The following is a 19,568-nucleotide window of genomic DNA, read 5'->3' on the forward strand; positions in this document are numbered from 1 at the left end:
AGTTTTACGGCCTTTCTGGTAAATAAATATCCGACTGAATGTAAGTTGCGTGATGAATAAAAATTAAATTCACCTTGATAGAGGGATCTGACTGCCAATATGATTACTACCGTATTTGAAGGAGGGAGTAGGGGCACGCAGTTTGCCCCATTCCCTGACTGGGGTAGTGAGCACTAATTTTATTGGGGGCCCTCGAAAATTTGAAAAATCGCACCCCCCCCCCCTTGAGCGCCAGGGGAGGGTGCCCATCTAAAAAAAAAAAGAGGTAAAATTAACGTGTTTTACACGTTTTTTTCCCAGGGGAGGGGCCCCCTGGATCCGCATTAATCCTCATTACCAGGTCTCTCAGAAAGGACCTAAAGCCGTCGGTCCTCTGGTTGCTTACTAACAAGCTTGTATGCTTTCTTAGCAAATGAATGTAGTAGTAGTAGTAGTCTACTACTACATTCATTTGTGTAATACCATATACACAGACATACTGGAAAAAACAGCCCTTTTGGCTGAAAGTATTTTTTTTACCATGTCTAAATAAAATCAACCATAACAACAACAACAACAACAACAGCAACAACATCTGTACAACATGACATGAAATTTTTCTAGGCAGCTCTGAGATGCTGCTGCACAGAAGAACTGTCGAAGGTCATCACGCTGTGTCCTGGTCAGTTGTACTGGATCATCAGCCATCTTACCACCAATAAGAACAAGTGATGCGCTCTCAAAGGTTGTACTCTGGTTGTGGCGAAAGGAAGCCATCTTGGATGATAGCTTCTCCGATGTAAGTTCTTCTTCCGGAAAGTCATTAGCGATAACTCCAACTTTACTCCTTCCTGGTCAAATGAAAATTGTATATCCAATGAAGGTATTGTATTTTCCCCTCATTGAATTTCTGTTGTATTCGATGACAGCCTTTCATCAACCACAAGGAGTCAATATGACAATAATTTATAGATAGATATGTCGTGGTCTAGAGGATTTATTTCCTGACCATGGGTCAGAAGGAACGGAGTTCGGGTCCCTGTCACGGCACTTTGCCAAGACATTTAATCTAAACTAATTTGCCACTCTCCGTGAAGGTCAAATAAATTGGTAGATGGACTGGGAGTAGACCCTAATGGTACATTAATGTCAAGCGCTGTGTGAATATATTTTAAAGTAATTTTTAAACAATTTCTATGTAATACTTTCACGATGTGCTAATTTAAGACTTATAAATCTGCATTATTCTTATCTCTAGAGTAGAGTTCACTTATCATCACCCGATCCTGGTTTTCTTTTCTGTGTGTTTAATTTTGCTTGCTCCCTTAAAATATGAGGACCTCTTTTCTTTTTTTATTTTTTTTTCACTTGTTAGAGATCTGGGAATGTGATATGAAAAACACAATTTACTACTAGATTCATTCAAATAATTCTCAGGGTCGAAAAGGCGGTTTATTTTCTTCTCAGGGCCTAACAGCGAATCCTTACCCAAATACTTCCTGGCCCTCGGTAGGAATCCATCATAAAGAGCATCTGTGACATCGGTTATTGAGAATCGTCTGTTTTCTATGGAGTGACAGAGAAGCAGAACATCTATACCGCTCAGATCAAACTCGTCCATGTCTCTGACGTTATACGGAAGGGTCTCAAATCTCACAGTTTTCACAATACCATTCATGTGTTGTCTGATGAGCTTGATAAGACCTTCAACGTTTTTGGAACGGCTGCAACTACATACGGTGACATTCACTTTCCTTTTTGAAGAAAACAGCCGGGTAGATTCATCCTGCATCTAATCAAATTATATAAACGAGTGTGAACATTATGTTACGCTATTATTAACGTTCATTGTAGGCGAGCGAAGGGGGCGCCAAGGCTACCCCTCCCCCAAATCGTCGGAGCCTCTTTTGAAATGAGTGAGATACTCCCATTTATTCGCCAGTTTTAACAACAAAATCCCTGTGGAGGGAAACATATGGAGAAAAAAAAATGTTGTAGAGGTCTCGTGGTCGAGCGGATACCCGTGATCTGATCATATCGTTAGAAATATAGAAATAGACAAATTCTCCAACAATAATCATGCATACCTTGGATAGAATGATTTCTCATGGTGATCCTAAAGCTCGTCAAGAAGTTGCCCGAAGTAGCCATAGTCCAGGATTAACATGTAAAATACATTTCTGACTATTGCAATTTAATAACTAGTAAACATGAATGCAATACTATAGTTCACCACTTGACATTTGGGGTCTTTTGGGAAGAAGTACGCTTCAATTTAAAGACATGTTGTCAACTGGTATTTTGTTACATGAAGGATAATCCTACAAATTAAACGCAGACCAAAACAGTTTAACTCTGATTCCTAAACTTAAACTTAATCTTAAAAACACGTTAAGCTTACCAGTTCATATGTTGAAGCCATTTTTATCCACAATGTTCTCGGCCATTGTCATATTAGACTTTGCACCCTTTATCGTGCTACTTTGCTTGCATTGCTGAATGTCAATATGAAATTAATCATCATAGAACTATGTGCGTGGCATACTACTGTCGCATATTATTGTACATACATGTCAACAAAGCTACATTGGTGTATCCAGATATCTGTTATCGGGGTGGGGGAGTTGGATTGGGGGGGGGGGGACATGAATTGAGGAGGGGGAAACAGATCCCGATATGATTTCCTAGGTGATCCGGTTTTTTTTATCTGGTTCTCACTTGGCTATATACAATATCAGGGGGGGGGGGGGCAGCAATTGGACAATGTAGCCCCTAAAATTTGCAATGATAAGTTAGCGTAATGAAAATAGAGTGGCCACTTCGCCCCCACCCCTCGCTCCCGTCTTTTGCTACCCCAATCACTAGTTATACTTTAGAAAAATAATATTTTATATATTTTAAACAAAAATAAGACTCTCCCTGAAGTTATCTGCACATTGTGGTCTTTCGCATTTGGCAAACTATCATTACAAAATGTTCTTCTCTAAAGATGCGACTCAGGTGGGCTCGAACCTGGATCGTTATATACAAGTAGACGAGGGTCAACCGCGAGACCAAACACAGGGCTTTTTTCCTTCGAAGAGTAAATCTTTTATTTTTGCATACCAAATTATAAAGCTTGTGCATGAAATCAGTCGATACACTAGTAATTAAAGAAATGTTTGTAGCGCTTTAAATTTTGTTGTCTGACAAAGATTTAAAAAAAATTGGAATCAGGTAATGCGATGTCATGATATGAAAAATAAATGAAATGCGTTTGATTTTATATATGTACATTAAAACTGTAGAGTGAATTGGATCTTTTTAATATTAATCATGGCCAGGCGCGTACACAGGGGGGGGGGGGTTAACCCCCCCCCCCTCCTTTGGTATTTTTTTATGTATGTAAACCTCCCCCCCCCCCCCTTTGGTTTTTTTTTTTTTTTTTTAATTATTAAAAAAAAAAAAAAAAAAATATTCCCATGGCTGGCCTAAAAAGGTGACCTTACCCCCCCCCAACGGAGCCGACCAAAAAAAGAAAAAAAGTGTCCTCTTACCCCCCCCCCCCCCCCCCCCCCCTCTCCCGCGTCGTTATAATTCGCCGGAATTCCTTTTGAAACCAGCACAATGTAATGTCAACCAGATTCCGACACAGGTCACACAAATGTAATCAGGTAATGTAATGCTATATTAATTTCTATCGACGTGTATCATTTAACGAGGAATTCATGTATGCTTGAAGATATGTGTATAAAGTTCGGTATCTCTAGTGTGAAGATCGTCTTTCCACTTTGTGTATGAGCTTCCGAAATTATGTGAGGCTATTTTCAAAACAAAACAAAAACTCTGAAATTGAATGAATGGTTTCTGTATAATCACCTGATCTGAAAACAGATTACTGTATACATAATATGTTATACGACATTATAAATATGCAACAGTATCTTGTTGAAAATGTCTAAATTTATCACGAGGATACAAAACAAATTGTATTATTGTATACATGTTTATACATATTTTCTTCTGTGTTTTGTTCTGTTACTGTTATGAGTTTATATTCATGATGGTTATTGTTTTTTTTTGTACATGAAATTGTATAGTCTTAGGCATTCATGGTCTCTTGAATATGAAAGACCATATCACTCTTAGTAAAAATGTGCTACCCTGTATAAATGTTAGAAATCATACAAAACAAAACAAACAAACAAACAAATTAATGTTAATACAAATGTATATAAAATTCATTCGTTTATAGTCTTTGAATGAAATCTTGAATCAAGAAGAATATATTCTGAAAATTTTATAAACAACACATTTCATGAATGAAGAGTATTTTAAGAAGACAAACTAGTAAATCAAGGACATAATGTAAATACACTGTTTTCCATAAAGTTGAAATAAGTTTTTCTCACCTCTTTTAATGAAATGATTGTGACTATAGGCCTATGGCATATTTTTGATAAAGTTTTTATATTTTCAGAAATATATTGATCGATAACTATGACACATTAGATTGGTCAATAAAGTTTAAGAAAATAAAACAAATACCTATCAAGAATAAACCATATTGTCACAATCAATCCATGAAAAAAGTGATGTTATCAGTCCAACTTTATGGGCGACAGTGTAAACAATGTGTATCAATAATAATGCTATACAGGAAACCCATATTCAAAAAAAATTAATTCACAATCGAAAGAGACAGACCATGAATGTCGAATAAAGATACCATAATCTCTTTGAAGGGAATATATCTAACAGTATATAACATTGTGTAACGGAAATCTAACAAAATATCGTTACACGTGGCTTAATAAAAGGTATTTGACGTATATAATCATATCTGTATTGCACATTTCATGTTTCTATCAACTGCTTATAGAAACATTATAATAAAGACAGTGATTTTTTTCTTCAGTTGAAAACGCGACGTATAGTTCGAGTGAAACATCGTCAAGACGGCATCTCGTAGTAATACATTGTGCGCATGAATGGATCACTTTTCAAAATACACGATGACAAAAACTGGACATATTTTCATTAAAATACATGTACATTAGTGATACATAACATTACTGCTTGTGTGAACAACTGTCAATAATTACAGTTTACAACTTAATTATGCACATACCCCTTGTAAATTTGATGTTTATTTAAAAAAAAATTAAACTCAAGAATAAATGTGTAGAATGATTGGTAGAAAGGTAGACAAGGTGGACTGGTTGAATTAGGGTCTTTGTTTAACACTTTTAGATGTAAGTTTCAATATATCACATTCTCAAGAAAGATTAATCGCACAAATAAATTGTTCACATACTTTAACAAATTACGATTCCTGAACTGGCTATTGTTCGCAATTACACAATATTATACCAAAAACCAGTATGCAGTCCTTCTTTATCTACAGTGCATTGCAAGATCATATAGGCAGTATTGCTTTTAATGAATGAGACCATACGGTGTTTCTGGAGCGTTCACACACTGTAAAAAAAATAATAGTCGAAATAACTCAATAAAATTGAGGAAAAGAATTGCCTTATTTTTATTAAGTAAATATTACCTACGGCATCTTAAGTAGTATTTAGTTATTTTGCTGAATAAATTTTTACTCAGTTAAATCGAGTTACATTAACGTAAATAATTTAAGTATTGTAATCATTTTAGATAATTAAAAAAAAGCTACGATAGGATTACATATTGCACGATTTGGTACCCATCTAATCTAACAAGTAGCATCCACTAATCACTAACACTACTTCTATTTAAGATTTAACCGTATATATATATATATATATATCTATCACCATCACAAACTATTACATACGCTTCAAATCGACACATATTGAAAGGCTCCAAATTTTATATATACTTGATCGTAGCATCTTAAAAGGAAAATTGGTTGACAATTTCCTGAAATATCAAGTTTTGATTTGTTTTGAACTGGGTAACAATTAAAAATTGTCTTGTCTTTGCTTAGCCATGTTAAATGAATTAGTAAATGTTTTAAAGTCCTTAAATTTTCATTCAACCACAAAAAAGGATTGTTTTATTTACAAAAGAGTTTAATTTGGTCTTAATGAATATTCATAAATTATGTAAATATTTCTATTACGCACTGCATCGGTCCTTACTTTAAAAAGATAAGAATAATCAACATAAATTGTTTGAGTAATACGTATAGTTTCTGATTTTGAGTTAAAATTACTAAATTAATACAAGCTGAAATTACTTAAAGTTCTTATGTATTTGAGTTTACTTAAATATTCCACGTATGTTCTACTAAATTGAAAGTTTGAGTTAGCAAGACTTAAATTTAGTGCGTAAGTGGCAAAACTAATGTTTTCAAGTAAATTATACATGGAAAAAATACGTAAAAATTACCAATGAACAAATTCTTTTTTACAGTGCATCAGATAGTAGTGCCCATATGCATGTATGATTTGAGTTCATTTAGAATCATTTGCATTCCATTGAATCTTACACTTTTTTCAATAAATACTGCCGTCAATGCTAAAATATCATTACTCGTCATGCTCTTTACAAACAAATACGGCCTTTGATATTTAGATCTAGTCAAAAGAATGAAATTAAAGATCATTTGATAAGCCATTCAATAGCACGTCAATGCGAAATGTATGTTTTTGAATTTACATGTTCTTCACAAGAATGCGACCATTAATGTTTAAATACAGTCCAAAAAATTACACGTAACACAATTTCACGTAACAAAATTACACGTTTACAAGAAGATTACACGTAAAAAAATGGAAGGCTTTGTGTAACCAGACTTTTAGTACTTCTTGAGCCGGTGGAGATGAAGCGTTGCTAAAGAACTCCTGAAGTTCTTCAAGTTGTTCATCGTTCAGTTGTACCTCATCATTGATTAGCTTACCACCAATAAGAACAAGTGATGCGCTCTCAAAGGTTGTACTCTGGGTGTGGCGAAAGGAATCCATCTTGGAAGATAGTTTCTCTGATGAAATGTCACCTTCTGGAAAGTCATGTGCGATAACTCCAACTTTACTCTGACCTGTTTTAAGAAAATACAAATTATCGTGATGTTGGTCTCCTTAAAGATACTATGTTACATTTGCAGGCCTGAAAAATGAAAAGGTTAAATTCCAACGGCATTTGAAAGATAATACTTATTTAGAACTTCCCTATAAAAAAAGGGGGCTTGAAAATGGTAAAATAATGACCATTAGTTGTCGAATCGATTTAAGAGCCAGTAAGTAACATTCTGATTTTCAGACCATTGTACCGAATGGTCGCACGTTTTATGCTGCGCAAATATTCACTCAGTTTAATTTTGGCCATTACAAGAAGTGGGTTATAAATATATAAATAAATAATATGGTTATTTATATAGCGCCGGTATCCGCCAGGTTCTGATGTAGACAAATGCTCATGTACCATTTACAGCTCATTTTATACATGTTATTATCACAGAAGAAAAAAGCCAGTCAGTCACTCAGTAGTGTCTGACAGTGAAGTCTAGCAAGTAAACGGGCTTCCTTACATAATTTGAATATTAGGACACTGCTAACGTCTGAATTTCACAGATAGGACATACATGACATATTCATACCGTAATTCCTGCAAAGTTCTACAGAATGTGATATTGGCTGCAAAAGGGACATAGTATCTTTAAAATATTATTTCATAATTGTATGTAATATGCATATTTCTCTCACTAAGATGTAGTTAAATAATGCTTTGAAGAAAATTCAGAAATAGTGAAGTGTGCTTATAATGGCCCCCAAAATGTAATTTCTTTGGTTTAACTTACAGACGTTCCTTTGGAAAACGCACTTTCAGAAAATAAAGATAAAGATGCCTTTTAAAGAATTTCGTTTTCTAGGAAAAATAAACCTACATACACACGTGGCATGCCTTGGTAAACATTTTACTCTAATGAAACGTTGCTATGTCGTGGATGATGTTTACACGACACTATTATTATAATAGTAAATACAGCAATTAATGTAGTTATTACTTTATGAAAATAATATTTTACACGTCAGTCAAAGTAGAAAACAGTAGATTGAAAGAAGAAAACCTATAGCAATACCTCACCGAGATGTTTTCTTGCACGCGGTAGGAAGCCATCATAGAGAGCATCTGTGACATTGGTTATTGAGAATCTTCTGTTTTCTATGGAATGACAGAGAAGCAGAACATCTATCCCACTCAGATCAAACTTGTTCATGTCTCTGATGTTGTAAGGAAGGAACTCATATCTCACAGTTTCCACCACATCATTCATGTGTTGTCTGATGAGTTGGATAAGACCCTCTACGTTGTTGGAATGGCTACAACTACATACGACAACGCTCACCTTCTTTTGTAAAGGAACTAGCTCAAGGGAATCCTCCTAAAGTAAACAAAATTAATATAGCGATGTTAGATGTTAAAATCAGAGGCAAATCCAGGATTTTTGCAGGGGAACGGGAAGGCCGAAAATGTTATCGAACAACTGACAAGCCCCTAACAACAAAAACAAAGATCGTCAACTAGTTGCTGTGCCATTTTCTTCATCATTTGTCCCTTCACTTTGTGTGCTAGTATGTGGGGGTGTCCCAATTAATGGCCTTCTCCCCCTAGGTCCACAAATGGGAAGATAAAAATCATCTTTGATGGTGGCTTCTTTTTCTTTTCTTTTTTCCTTTACAATGTCTATTATTAATGACTGGGAATTTCCATCAACCTTTGACAGACAGCCAAATTAAGATCGCTCTCGATTTTAGTTTGTCAAGCGTCTGTATGGAGAAAATGATAAATGACATGTAATTTTTTTTCCAATAATTGTTTGTATTGATTCCAAAACAATACAAATCATTCTTAGAGATACAGTTGCTTTTCATCTTGACATGATTCAATACATAGATTGCACGATTGGTGAAAAAAAAAAGTTGTAACATAAAACAAATAACCCCATCCAACCAAACACACTACTACCCCCCCCCCCCACCATGTGACAAAAGACATACACACACGAAAAAACGTCAACCCGTTGCTGAGTCATTTCTTCCCCCTTTCCCCTCTTTGTGTGTGTGTGTGTGTGTGTGTGTGTGTGTGTGCGTGTGTATGGGGGAGGGGGCGTATGCAGTAAGGAGGGACAACGGTATTAAAGGGATTACATTTGGAAAATCTGAAATTAGGCAAGTGTTATATGCAGATGATATGACAATATTTTGAAGGATATTGATTCGGTTAGAAGGTTGCAATATATTTTTGAATCATTTGAACAATTAGTGGTCTTAAAGTGACTAAAACAAAGACACATTTTATGTGGATGGGTGAGGATGAGAACAAACCTGATGGGCCTTTATTTGGAAATTTGGTTAAAGAAATACATATTTTAGGGGTTAGTTATTCATTAGATCGAAGATTAAAAGATGATTTGAATTATAAAGAAATTCTAAGTAAAATAAAAAATTGCTTGTATGGTGGAAACAAAGATATTTAACTATTATGGGTAAAATACATTTGCTTAAAACTTATGCGCTTTCAAAATTAAATTATATTTCATCTCTCGTTATTGTCCCTCATTGGGTATATAAAGAAGTTGCAAACATTTCATTTGAATTCATATGGAGGGGGAAAGATAGAATTAAACGGGCAATAATGTATCAGGATTATGACTTTGGAGGATTAAGAATGATTAATTTTGAAATGTCCAATAAAATACAGCGCATAATGTGGATAAAACGTCTTTTATATGGAGAGAAAAGTTTGGGATGGAAATTGTTTTTTGATCATTGCTTACAGTTTGTGGGTAGTAGATTTATTTTTTTATGTGATTATGATTTAAAAAAGATTAAACTCGTTTTAGATATTCCACCATACTATATGGAAATGTTGCAAGCATGGCAAGAGACAAGTAATTTAAGATATTTGGAGGGTTATATTAATCCAATTATTTTCAATAATCAGAATATATGTATAAATGGAAAAAGTATATTTGATAGATACTTGTTTGAAAGAGGGATTGTTCAACTGAATCATTTGGTTGAGAAAGGTCATGTTTAGTCTGTTAAATATTTTATGAACCTCGGTATGAAAGGTAATAATTTGCTTATGATTATTGATATTTATGATGCGATACCCAGGTTATGGAAGGATGATTCAGGGTTAATAGAATTCCTCGAGGTTGATTTGATAAGCTTTAATACTTATTTCCATATTTCTAGTAAAAAAATACAGTTTGTGGATGTGGGTTCAAGAACAATCTATGATTATTTTATCAAAGCACTGCAACAAACGTATGATTTGCAGGTAAGGGATGGGCAAAATGATTATGATTTTATAGATAAAGAATTAAAAGAAATATTTGTTAGACCAAGAATTACTATACTCATTAGAAAACAACGTGAATTTCAATTTAAATTATTGCATGGAGCCATATACACTAATGAGCATCTTCATAGATTTGGTTTTGTTGGTGATAATTTATGTTCGTTTTGTAAGCAGGAAATAGAAACATACAAACATTTATTTTTATCTTGTGGGAGCGTTCAAAGGATATGGCAGGCTTTAATACAACTTTTTGAGTTAGATAAAATTAAAGATTTAGAATGGCGAGATATATTTGTTGGGTTGGTAGGTAGTTCATATAGAATAAAAATGTGTAATACCATCATTTTCATGGTGAAGTATGTAATATTTATGTCAAGATCGGGGGGGCGAGTACTAACTTTAGAAAAGATGAAAAAAAGCATTTTTAAGTATAGGGATGAGGAAAAGAAAATAGCAATTAAAATGGGAAAGCTAGGATCACATTTCTTAAAGTGGGAGCAGCTTAAGATTAATTAAGATTTGCTTTCTTCTCCACCGTCAGCCTGTTAAAAGCGTAACTCGATTTTGCGGCCTGGATAACTTATTTAGTATATTTTTCTTGAGTTGAGAATGTTGGCAGACATCCACTGAGTGAGTACTGTGTGTCTGTGTGTGTGTGTGGGGGGGGGGGGGTGAGTATGTTTGTGTGATAGAGGGTGAGTATGTTTGTGTGATGGAGGGGGCAGGGAAGGGGCAGGATTGTTTCAGTAAAATTACCTCCAGATTTGTTTAAGTTTTTTTTTCTTTTGTAATATATAAGTAAATAACATTTACAATTGACATATTATGTTTAGGTACTTATACGTTTACTTTGTTGCTAAGTTATATTATACTGCAAATAAGTTTGTGTTTAATTATGTTTATGTCAAAGCATCAATATTGAACACGTTTATTTTATTCAATTGTATGTCATGGTTTGTATTACACATCTGGAGAAATAAAACAAAATTGTTAAAAAAAAAAAAAAAAGTGTCCCCTATGCCCCCAGGTCCGCTACTGGGAACAGCATTTTTGTTTAGTGTAATAATGTTTATAATACTTATGGTGGCTTCTTGAATGGTATCTGCTCTTTATAAATGTACGTATATTATTATTCTTTTAGAGCGCTGATGTCCATTACGCCATGATGTGAAAAACCTGTAAGAGAAAGCAGTGTTGTGTTCTAATTGTACAAAATGAGTTCTTATCAAATGTGCAAATGTTCGACCTGCTAATTGTAATGATCCTAGCGAGAAATGTGTTAATTGGCAGTGTACACGATGTTTATTTTCCCAATTACCTTTTCTATATGATACAGATTATGAACAAGAGACAAACAAAGATTTGTCTGGTAGTAATGTTAACATGTCAAATCAAGATGTGGGTGAGTTGAACCATGCTGATTTTACATTTCCCAGTGAAAGGGGGCTTAAAGTTGCTCATTTAAATGTAAGAAGCCTTCGTAATAAACGGCTGACATAAACTGTTTTGTAAAACGCTATCATTACGATTTGATATCGTTATCTGAAACATGGTTGGACGAGACTATTGGTAGTAATACATGTTGTATAGAAGGTTATAATCTGGAGAGGAAAGACAGAGACTATTTAGGAGGAGGTGTTTGTTGTTACATTGTAAATAGTGTACCTTATATAAGGAGGCAAGATTTAGAATGCGAAGGCTTAGAATTACTGTGGATTGAATTAAAGCCCATAAATGAAGCTAGTTTGTACGTGGGCATTAAATATAGTAAACAAAATTCTTCCGTATCCTTTTTCGAAGAATTAGAGGAAATCTAGATCAACTATTTTCGCTCTCAGATAGAATAATACTGCTGGGTGACTTGAATTGTAACATGCTAACAGTTAATTCTTTGTCCAATAGGTTAATTGAAATTGGTGAATCTCTGGGTTTAAAGCAGCTCATTAACAGGCCAACTCGTGTGACCCCTTAAATTTTAGTAAAAGCCTGATTGATCTGATTTTTGTATCAAAGGCACTAGGAGAATTACACTCAGTTGTACAGCCTATTGGGTTTAGCGACCATTTCTTAGTATATGTTGTTACAAAACTAAAAACATCCATTTCGATGCCTCAAATTTCACGCTTTTGGTCTTTTAAACTTTTCAAGAAAACAAAGACTAGTCACGAACTAAGTAACTGTCCACTGTTTCCAAAGGACAGTCCACTCTCAATTGATGGAATATCTTCATAATGAAGAATTAATGTCAGATCGGCAGTCCGGTTTTAGGAGTAAACATTCCACCTCAACATGCTTAACAGAGATTTGTGAATTGTTATACGATAACCTTGACAAAGGGCGATTTACCGGTGCTGTTTTCTTAGACTTGAGAAAGGCGTTTGATATCATCCCCCATGATCTTCTTATTAAAAAAACAGGTTATTTCGGCATCAGTGGAACATAATTATCATAATTCTTTGTACGCAGATGACACTGCCATTTTCTCCTCTGGTTATGGAGTACAAGCTGTTCAAACCCAGTTACAAAATGACATACAAGTTTTATGTGAATGGATGAATGAAAATGGACTAGTTGTTAAAGGTAAAGACCAGTATTGGAAACGCCCCAATTTAAAAAAAAATGAAATGGAAGCTCTTATTACCAATCATGTGAAAGAATATGTTTTGAATATTACATGACGATACAATTTTTTTTATAATTTTGATGATTCCATAACCTTGCAGTACATCTACGCTAGATGATAAACCTTTTCTGATCGATTTCACAACGTTTCTTTCACTATGCAATTGCATGACCATAACTGGTCTTTAGCTTTAACACAGACAAAACTAAAGTTATGTTATTTTCAAGTCGAAGGAAGAGAAATCCAGTCAAATTATAGATAAAATGGATGGTAAACTTATAGAAAATGTAACGAAATTTAAATATATCTGGGTGTTATTGTAAATCAGAACTTAGATTGGTCTCCCCATGTCAATGATTTTGTTAAAAGGATTATGAACTCGCTTTGCATATTTATGGTAATTTATGCAAACATGGTCATAAAATCACATTTTTACCCAATAAATCATGTATTATTCATATTCAAGCATTCTTTTTCACTACATATATTCATTAGACCATTTGGAATAATAATACGACAACAAAATTTGAAAGAGCCAGCTTATTCCTTATGTTATCTCTTGTTTTGATAATTTCTTATGTATTTCATTGTTTTTTTAACTTATGTATTTTATTGTTTTTGTTGTTTTATTTCATTTCTTGTAATTCAACTATTTTGACTCCAAAAACACCACCTAATCTTTAAACAAGACCCAATAACCATTGTTTGATCTATTTCTAGGAAAAATGACATTTCCATATGTTTTGTACACAAATCACAAAAATGAGCGATTTTCGGGCTGACATGCAAAAACAAAAGGGCACGTGATCTTGTAACTGTAGGTTGTTTTTTTTAAAGATGCGCAAGACTCTAAAGAAAAAAGTCAGCGAGCGGCGGGGCGCCATCCATATGCGTTCCCAAACAATCAGAAAAATTGTGGAGGGGGGGGGCATAATGCCCCCCGGCTTTATTAGGGTTAAGCACTGTTTGACAAATCGTGTATTTACTCATTTATACTATTTTTTAATTCTTCCTCACATTGATTATTGTTCAACTGTTTGGGGATCACTGAAAATGAAAGATTTAAAGCGCCTACAGAAATGTCAAAACAATTATTGTCTTTTAGTATTAGATGCACATTATTATACGCCTGTACAATCTATGTTAAATTCTTTAAAGTTGCAATCCGTCAAACACAGATTGGAATACATTATTATCAAGTATTATGTATACAATCCTGAATAATCTTGCTCCTGTTTATCTAAAACAAGCTCTACCTCAAATTGCTAACCTGTATCCCACGAGATCAGTTTCAATGCATCAATTGTACCTTGCCAAACCCAGAACCAATTTTAAAAAAACAGACCTTCTCGTAATAATAATAATAATATTTAATTTTTTTTTATAGCGCTTGATACAAATGTCTCTAAGCGCTTTACAAATATACTATAGTTATTCAACTCACTACCCATACTTACCAAATGTTCCGCCTCACTACCCATTTTTAAACGAAATGTCCGTGAAATTCAAGTGAGTTAACTTTGCGATCGCTTACATGAAGTATTCCTACCACCCTCTCTATCTCTCCCTCTTTCTCTCTCTTTCGTTTACTCTCTCTCCTATACCATTTTCATCTAATTTCCTATTTGTATGAATGTTTGATAGTTTGTTTATATTATTTTTTTTTTTTTATTGTATATTTTGTGTATTTTTATGTGTATTGTAAGATATTTGAAATGTAATTTGTTTGTTACAGCAGGGCTCCCTTGTAAAGCAGGCATTGCGGCTTGAATGGGACCACCCTACTTTTATAAAGAAGACACGAATGAATAAATAAATAAATACAATAGGCCTATACGTTTTTTTTTTGTTAGCCTACAAAACGTACAAACATGATTTTTGTTTTCTCTCTCTCAAAATCGCGCAGTGTTTGGCGATGGATAATAGGTCCATGGTTTGATGGCATTCATTTGTATTATCATTGAAATACAATTCCAATCAACATTTTTATAGTCCCGAAATTATCAACAATAGTGGATAATGTCAAGAAAATAATACAAGATTAACAAAACTAGTAACGCATACCCAACTAACCAAATGTTTATGTCGGTGAAAAACAAACACGCATTATTTTTTACCTTTCTAGACAATCTAGATCTGGAATTGTAAGCCATCATGCCATGTCTGTTCGTGCTGTTTTCGACGATGTTGCGTTGTTGAGATTGGTACACTGTTGAATGTATGGTTAAATGTCAAGTGTTATGCTGAGTACAAACACGATAGAACATTAACATTCGATACGCATGGATAACATGATCACGTGCAGTGCCAGCAAAAATAGCGTGGGAATCCCCAGCAAGACTTAGTGTAATTGTACTTGTGAATATCCGGGATGGCGAATTCGGAAATCCTCCCCCCCCCCCCCAAAAAAAAAAAAAAAAAATTAAAAGGGAAAGGGAACAAAAGAGAGAAGAAATGCAAAGAGAAAGGAAGGAGGATAGGGGAAGAAGAGGACGAACAGAATGAAAGAGGAGAGAGAGAGAGAGAGAATGTTTGTTGCGTGTATCTAAGGGTATCTAATGGGCACATTTATGCTTGCCCGCATAATATTTCCAATTTCAAACTCAAAGAAAGTGAATTAGGGCCTACCCCAAAAATAGGGTAAGGGGAAAAAATCAGTTTATTCTGGTAAACGTGTTCTTTCGTCATCAAAATACAGTATATAGAAATTGTCGCTACCCGAATGGTGGTAGTTTCACGAATATCTAACTTTGATGATCCTCGGGGTGCTACACACACCGCCAGCACCAGCACCACCATCATCACCATCACCACCACCACCATCGCTAACAACATTACCCCACTCCATTTCCCGACCACTACCACCAGTGGCGTACGCAGGATTTTTTTCAAGGGGGGGGGGGGGGTTAACATTTTGAAATCGGGCCGAAAATTTCGCAACGACTCAGCCAGCCGCTGAATAAGCGGGGGGTAATAGGACACTATTTTTTTTTTTTTTTTTGGGGGGGGGGGGTGGGGGGGGGGGTCACCCTCAAGGTGAATACTTTATCCCGTGTCGAGGTCTGCTCCTTCGCTAGTCTCACCAATCAAAGGCTAATTTCGAATGGGATGTCATCTTGTTATATTCCTCACCCCCAAGACCCGATCTGAAAGGGCATAGAAGTTCAGCTCTGGAGTAATTAATACCTCAATATAGTTCAACAAGAGCTCCATCTCCAGAGTCTCTTAGTTGGTGTTCAGGCTAAACCCGTTTCGTCACCCAGTCGGTCACTTGGAAACAATCATGAACGCCTGAAACTACTACCCCATTCCATACTCGTTGGGGCGCATTTCCAGAAGAAGAAAAAAATTCAGATGATGACGTCATTGTTTACTCTTAAATAGGTTTAACAATGATGTCATCTTTCATATGCCTGTCCATCATTCATTGCGTGGATCAGGCGCGGATCCAGGATTTCTTAGGGGGGGGGGGCCCAAATTTGAAATTATGCGAGCCAAATATTGGTACGTTATATTGACCAGCAGTGACGTAATGCGGGAGGGGGTGGGTGCAGGGAGGGGCGAGTTCCCCCTCCCTTCTGACGTTTCATTGAATTATTAGAGAAAGAAGACGTTTCGTTGTACCGTTTTCGAAAATAATCCTCTTCTAAATTCAGTTTTTCCCCGCCCGCGCAAAGCGCGGGAGCTTTAAACGATTCGTTAAACCATTATAGAAAAAAGACGATTCGTATACAGTTCTCGACTCTAAATCCTCGTCTGAATTCAGGTCCCCCCCCCCCCTCCCGCGCAAAGCGCGGAAGCTTTTGCGATTCATTAAAAGCATTAGAGAAAGAAGACGATTCGTTGTACCGTTCTCGATAATAATCCTCGTCTGAATTTAGTTTCCCCCCCCCCCACTCCCACGCGAAGCGCGGAAGCTTTTACATTTTATTAAATCATCAGAGAAACAAGACGATTCGTATTACCTTTCTCGACTCTGAATCCTAGTCTGAATTCAGTTTTTTCCCCTACCGCGCGAAGCGCGGAATTTTTGACGTTTCATAAGATTATGAGAGAAAGAAGATGATTCGCTGTACCGTTCTCGACTCTTAATCCTTGTCTGAATTCATTCTCCCCCTCCCCTCCTGCGCGAAGCGCGGAAGCTTTAACGTTTCATTAAATCATTAAGAGAAACAAGACGATTCGCTGTAGAGTTCTCGACTCTTAATCCTCGTCTGAATTCAGGCTCCCTCCTCCCGCGCGAAGCGCGGAAGCTTTTAAGGTTTGTTAAATCATTAGAGAAAGAAGACGATTCGTTGTACCGCTCTCGACTCTTAATCCTTGTCTAAATTCGTCCCCCCCCCCTCCCGCGCGAAGCGCGGAAGCTTTAAGTTTCATTTAAATCATTAGAGAAAGAAGACGATTCGTTGTACCATTCTGGAAAATAATTCTCGTCTGAATTTAGTTTCCCCCCCCCTCCCGCGCGAAGCGCGGAAGCTTTTAGGTTTTATTAAAATCATTAGAGAAAGAAGACGATCCGTTATACTGTTCTCGATAATAATCCTCGTCTGAATTCAGTTTTTTCCCCTACCGCGCAAAGCGCGGAATTTTGGACGTTTTATAAGATTGTGAGAGAAAGAAGACGATTCGCTGTACCGTTCTCGACTCTTAATCCTTGTCTGAATTCAGTCCTCCCCCCTCCCCTCCTGCGAGAAGCGCGGAAGCTTTGACGTTTTATTAAATCATAAGAGAAAGAAGACGATGCGTTGTACCGTTCTCTACTCTTAATCCTAGTCTGAATTTCAAAGATGTTCTTTGTCTGCTCCTTTTTATTCCTACGCCCTTTTTCTTTTCTCTCCTCTCTTCGTTATTTTGACGGCGATTTTCGGGGACCGCCCCCACAGCCCCCACCCCCTGGCTACGCGCCTGCGGTCAGATAAACACATTTTGATAGCTTGTCCGACCCCAGAAGCTCAGGGGCTATAAATTACGGTCAGATAAGCATTCAGGGGCCCGCCTTAGGGCCCCTGGTTGGGTCGAGGCGGTGGAGCCCCCGGAGGCTCAGGAGTTTTAGACATTAAATTACCGTCAGATGAGCATCTAAGGGCCCGCCTTAGGGCCCTAGGTAGAATCCAGGGGCCAGCAGAGCCCTCGGAAGCTTGGGGGCTTTAGGCATTTAATCACGGTCAGATGAGCATATTTTGATGCCTCATTATTTTTTGACACTGGCAGTTAACTCTTTTTTCTTTCTTGCTCTCTTTCTTTTTTATTTTTCTTTAATATACCTTTTCAAAAAAGTGGGGGGGGGGGGGGGCTCGAGGCTCTCGATCCCCGCCGTCCCTCGGGCCCTGACATGTAGGAATCTCAAGAATCACATTTCTTGCCTGGCTGTAATTTTAGGAATTTGTCACATAAAAACGTATAATTTACTAAAAAGTGAGGAAAAATCTCTGAAATTATGTCATTTCAGCATTATTTGTAATCTACCGTTATGGAATTAGAAATAAACCACGTTTGAATTTGATTTCCCACAATCCCCCTACCCCCTATCAGTTCGCCAGTATCTCCCCTTTTTCTTTTTTCTTTCCCTTTCCTTCCTTCTCTCTTATTTTTGTGATGGGGGGGGGGGCAACAGCCTGGGAGGCAAGGCCCATTCGGCCCCCCGATCTTTTTCTTCCCCCTCTTCTTTTCTTCTTCCTCTTCTCACTTTCCTTTTCTCTCCTCTTTCCCTTTCCCTTCTTTTCCTTTCTTCTCTCTCTCTTTTTTTTTTTTTTTTTTTTTTTTGCGGGGGGGGGGGGGGGGGCAAGGCACGCTCGGCCCCCCCCCCCCCCCCTGGATCCGCGCCTGGCGTGGATCATGCCTGATCATGCGCACATCTGTCTTTTGAGTAGCGTACCGTCGTCTGCTACGTTATATTAGCTTTTCGTTTGTGTGGACGAGGACGGCGTTCCCGTCTACTTACGATGCGAATTGGCGTCAGACACCCGTCTTGTTCACGATGACGTAATGGCCCCCGCACGCGCTTATTCAATTTCTACTTCTTTCACTTCTTACATTATTCTTCGTTTATTATTCTATTATACCCTCTCTTTTTCCCCCATGTGTAATTCTTGGTTTTTTCCTTCTCTTCTATCTTTCCATTGTCTATTCTTTATCATTTTCTCTTTCTGTCTTTCCTAATGTTATTGTTTTTTTTTTCCTTCTATAACCTTTTCTTTCTGTCTTTCCTTATGTTATTCTATGTTTCTTCCTTCTTTCCTCTTCTCTTATGGCATTCTTTGTTTTTATCATTCTATCACTTTCTCTTTCTGTCTTTCCTTGTGTTATTCTTTTTTTTCCCCCTTCTTTCACTTAACCCCCTAACCCCCCCCCCCCCCCTTGGGCTGCTAATTGAAAATGTGATGTGCATAGGAAAACGGAAGAGAAATCTTTTAAGTGCTTCGCGGCTCGTGTACCGGATGCTCGATCCGCATCGTCATTGGGTCAACCTCCCCCCCCCCCCCCCCCCCCCCCTCCCCCAGTGGCGGATCCAGGGGCCGAAACGGCCGCTGCCCCCCTATTGGCGGCGCAAAAAAAAGAGAGGAAAAAAAGAAAAAAGAGAAGAGAAAAGTCGGGTTAGAAAGGGAGAAAGTTACATGGAAATGGGACTATGAGCGGAAAGAACATACATACAATATTGGCTTTGGCGTTTTCTAGAATGCATAATTTC

At 36.7% G+C, this 19,568-nt stretch overlaps 1 protein-coding gene and 1 long non-coding RNA gene across 2 annotated transcripts; both read right to left on the bottom strand.

Annotated features, from left to right (window-relative positions):
* Nucleotides 1-1,339: 1,339 nt before the first annotated feature.
* LOC115921805 lies at nt 1,340-2,431 on the bottom strand. Its single transcript, XR_004063124.1, has 2 exons — nt 2,381-2,431; nt 1,340-1,771 (listed from the first exon to the last, which is right to left on the bottom strand). It is a non-coding gene; the product is annotated as an uncharacterized LOC115921805 (long non-coding RNA).
* A 3,910-nt stretch (nt 2,432-6,341) lies between these two features.
* On the bottom strand, nt 6,342-15,129 carry LOC105445387. The gene is made up of 3 exons (XM_011680896.2): nt 14,998-15,129; nt 8,035-8,332; nt 6,342-6,988 (listed from the first exon to the last, which is right to left on the bottom strand). The coding sequence occupies exons 1-3, from the start codon at nt 15,034-15,036 to the stop codon at nt 6,690-6,692; spliced, it is 636 nt and encodes a 211-aa protein (XP_011679198.2). The 5' UTR covers nt 15,037-15,129; the 3' UTR covers nt 6,342-6,689.
* Nucleotides 15,130-19,568: the final 4,439 nt, after the last annotated feature.

Source organism: Strongylocentrotus purpuratus, unplaced genomic scaffold (genome assembly GCF_000002235.5).
Source record: "Strongylocentrotus purpuratus isolate Spur 01 unplaced genomic scaffold, Spur_5.0 spur5_scaffold_10, whole genome shotgun sequence".
NCBI lineage: Eukaryota > Metazoa > Echinodermata > Echinoidea > Camarodonta > Strongylocentrotidae > Strongylocentrotus > Strongylocentrotus purpuratus.

Excerpts from the sequence above, each read along its gene's own strand:
- LOC105445387 (XM_011680896.2), bottom strand. The coding sequence starts at position 15,036 with ATGATGGCTTACAATTCCAGATCTAGATTGTCTAGAAAG. Across the intron at positions 8,333-14,997 it reads GATCTAGATTGTCTAGAAAG|GAGGATTCCCTTGAGCTAGT; the intron begins GTAAAAAATAAT and ends TGTTTACTTTAG. Across the intron at positions 6,989-8,034 it reads GCGTGCAAGAAAACATCTCG|GTCAGAGTAAAGTTGGAGTT; the intron begins GTGAGGTATTGC and ends TTCTTAAAACAG.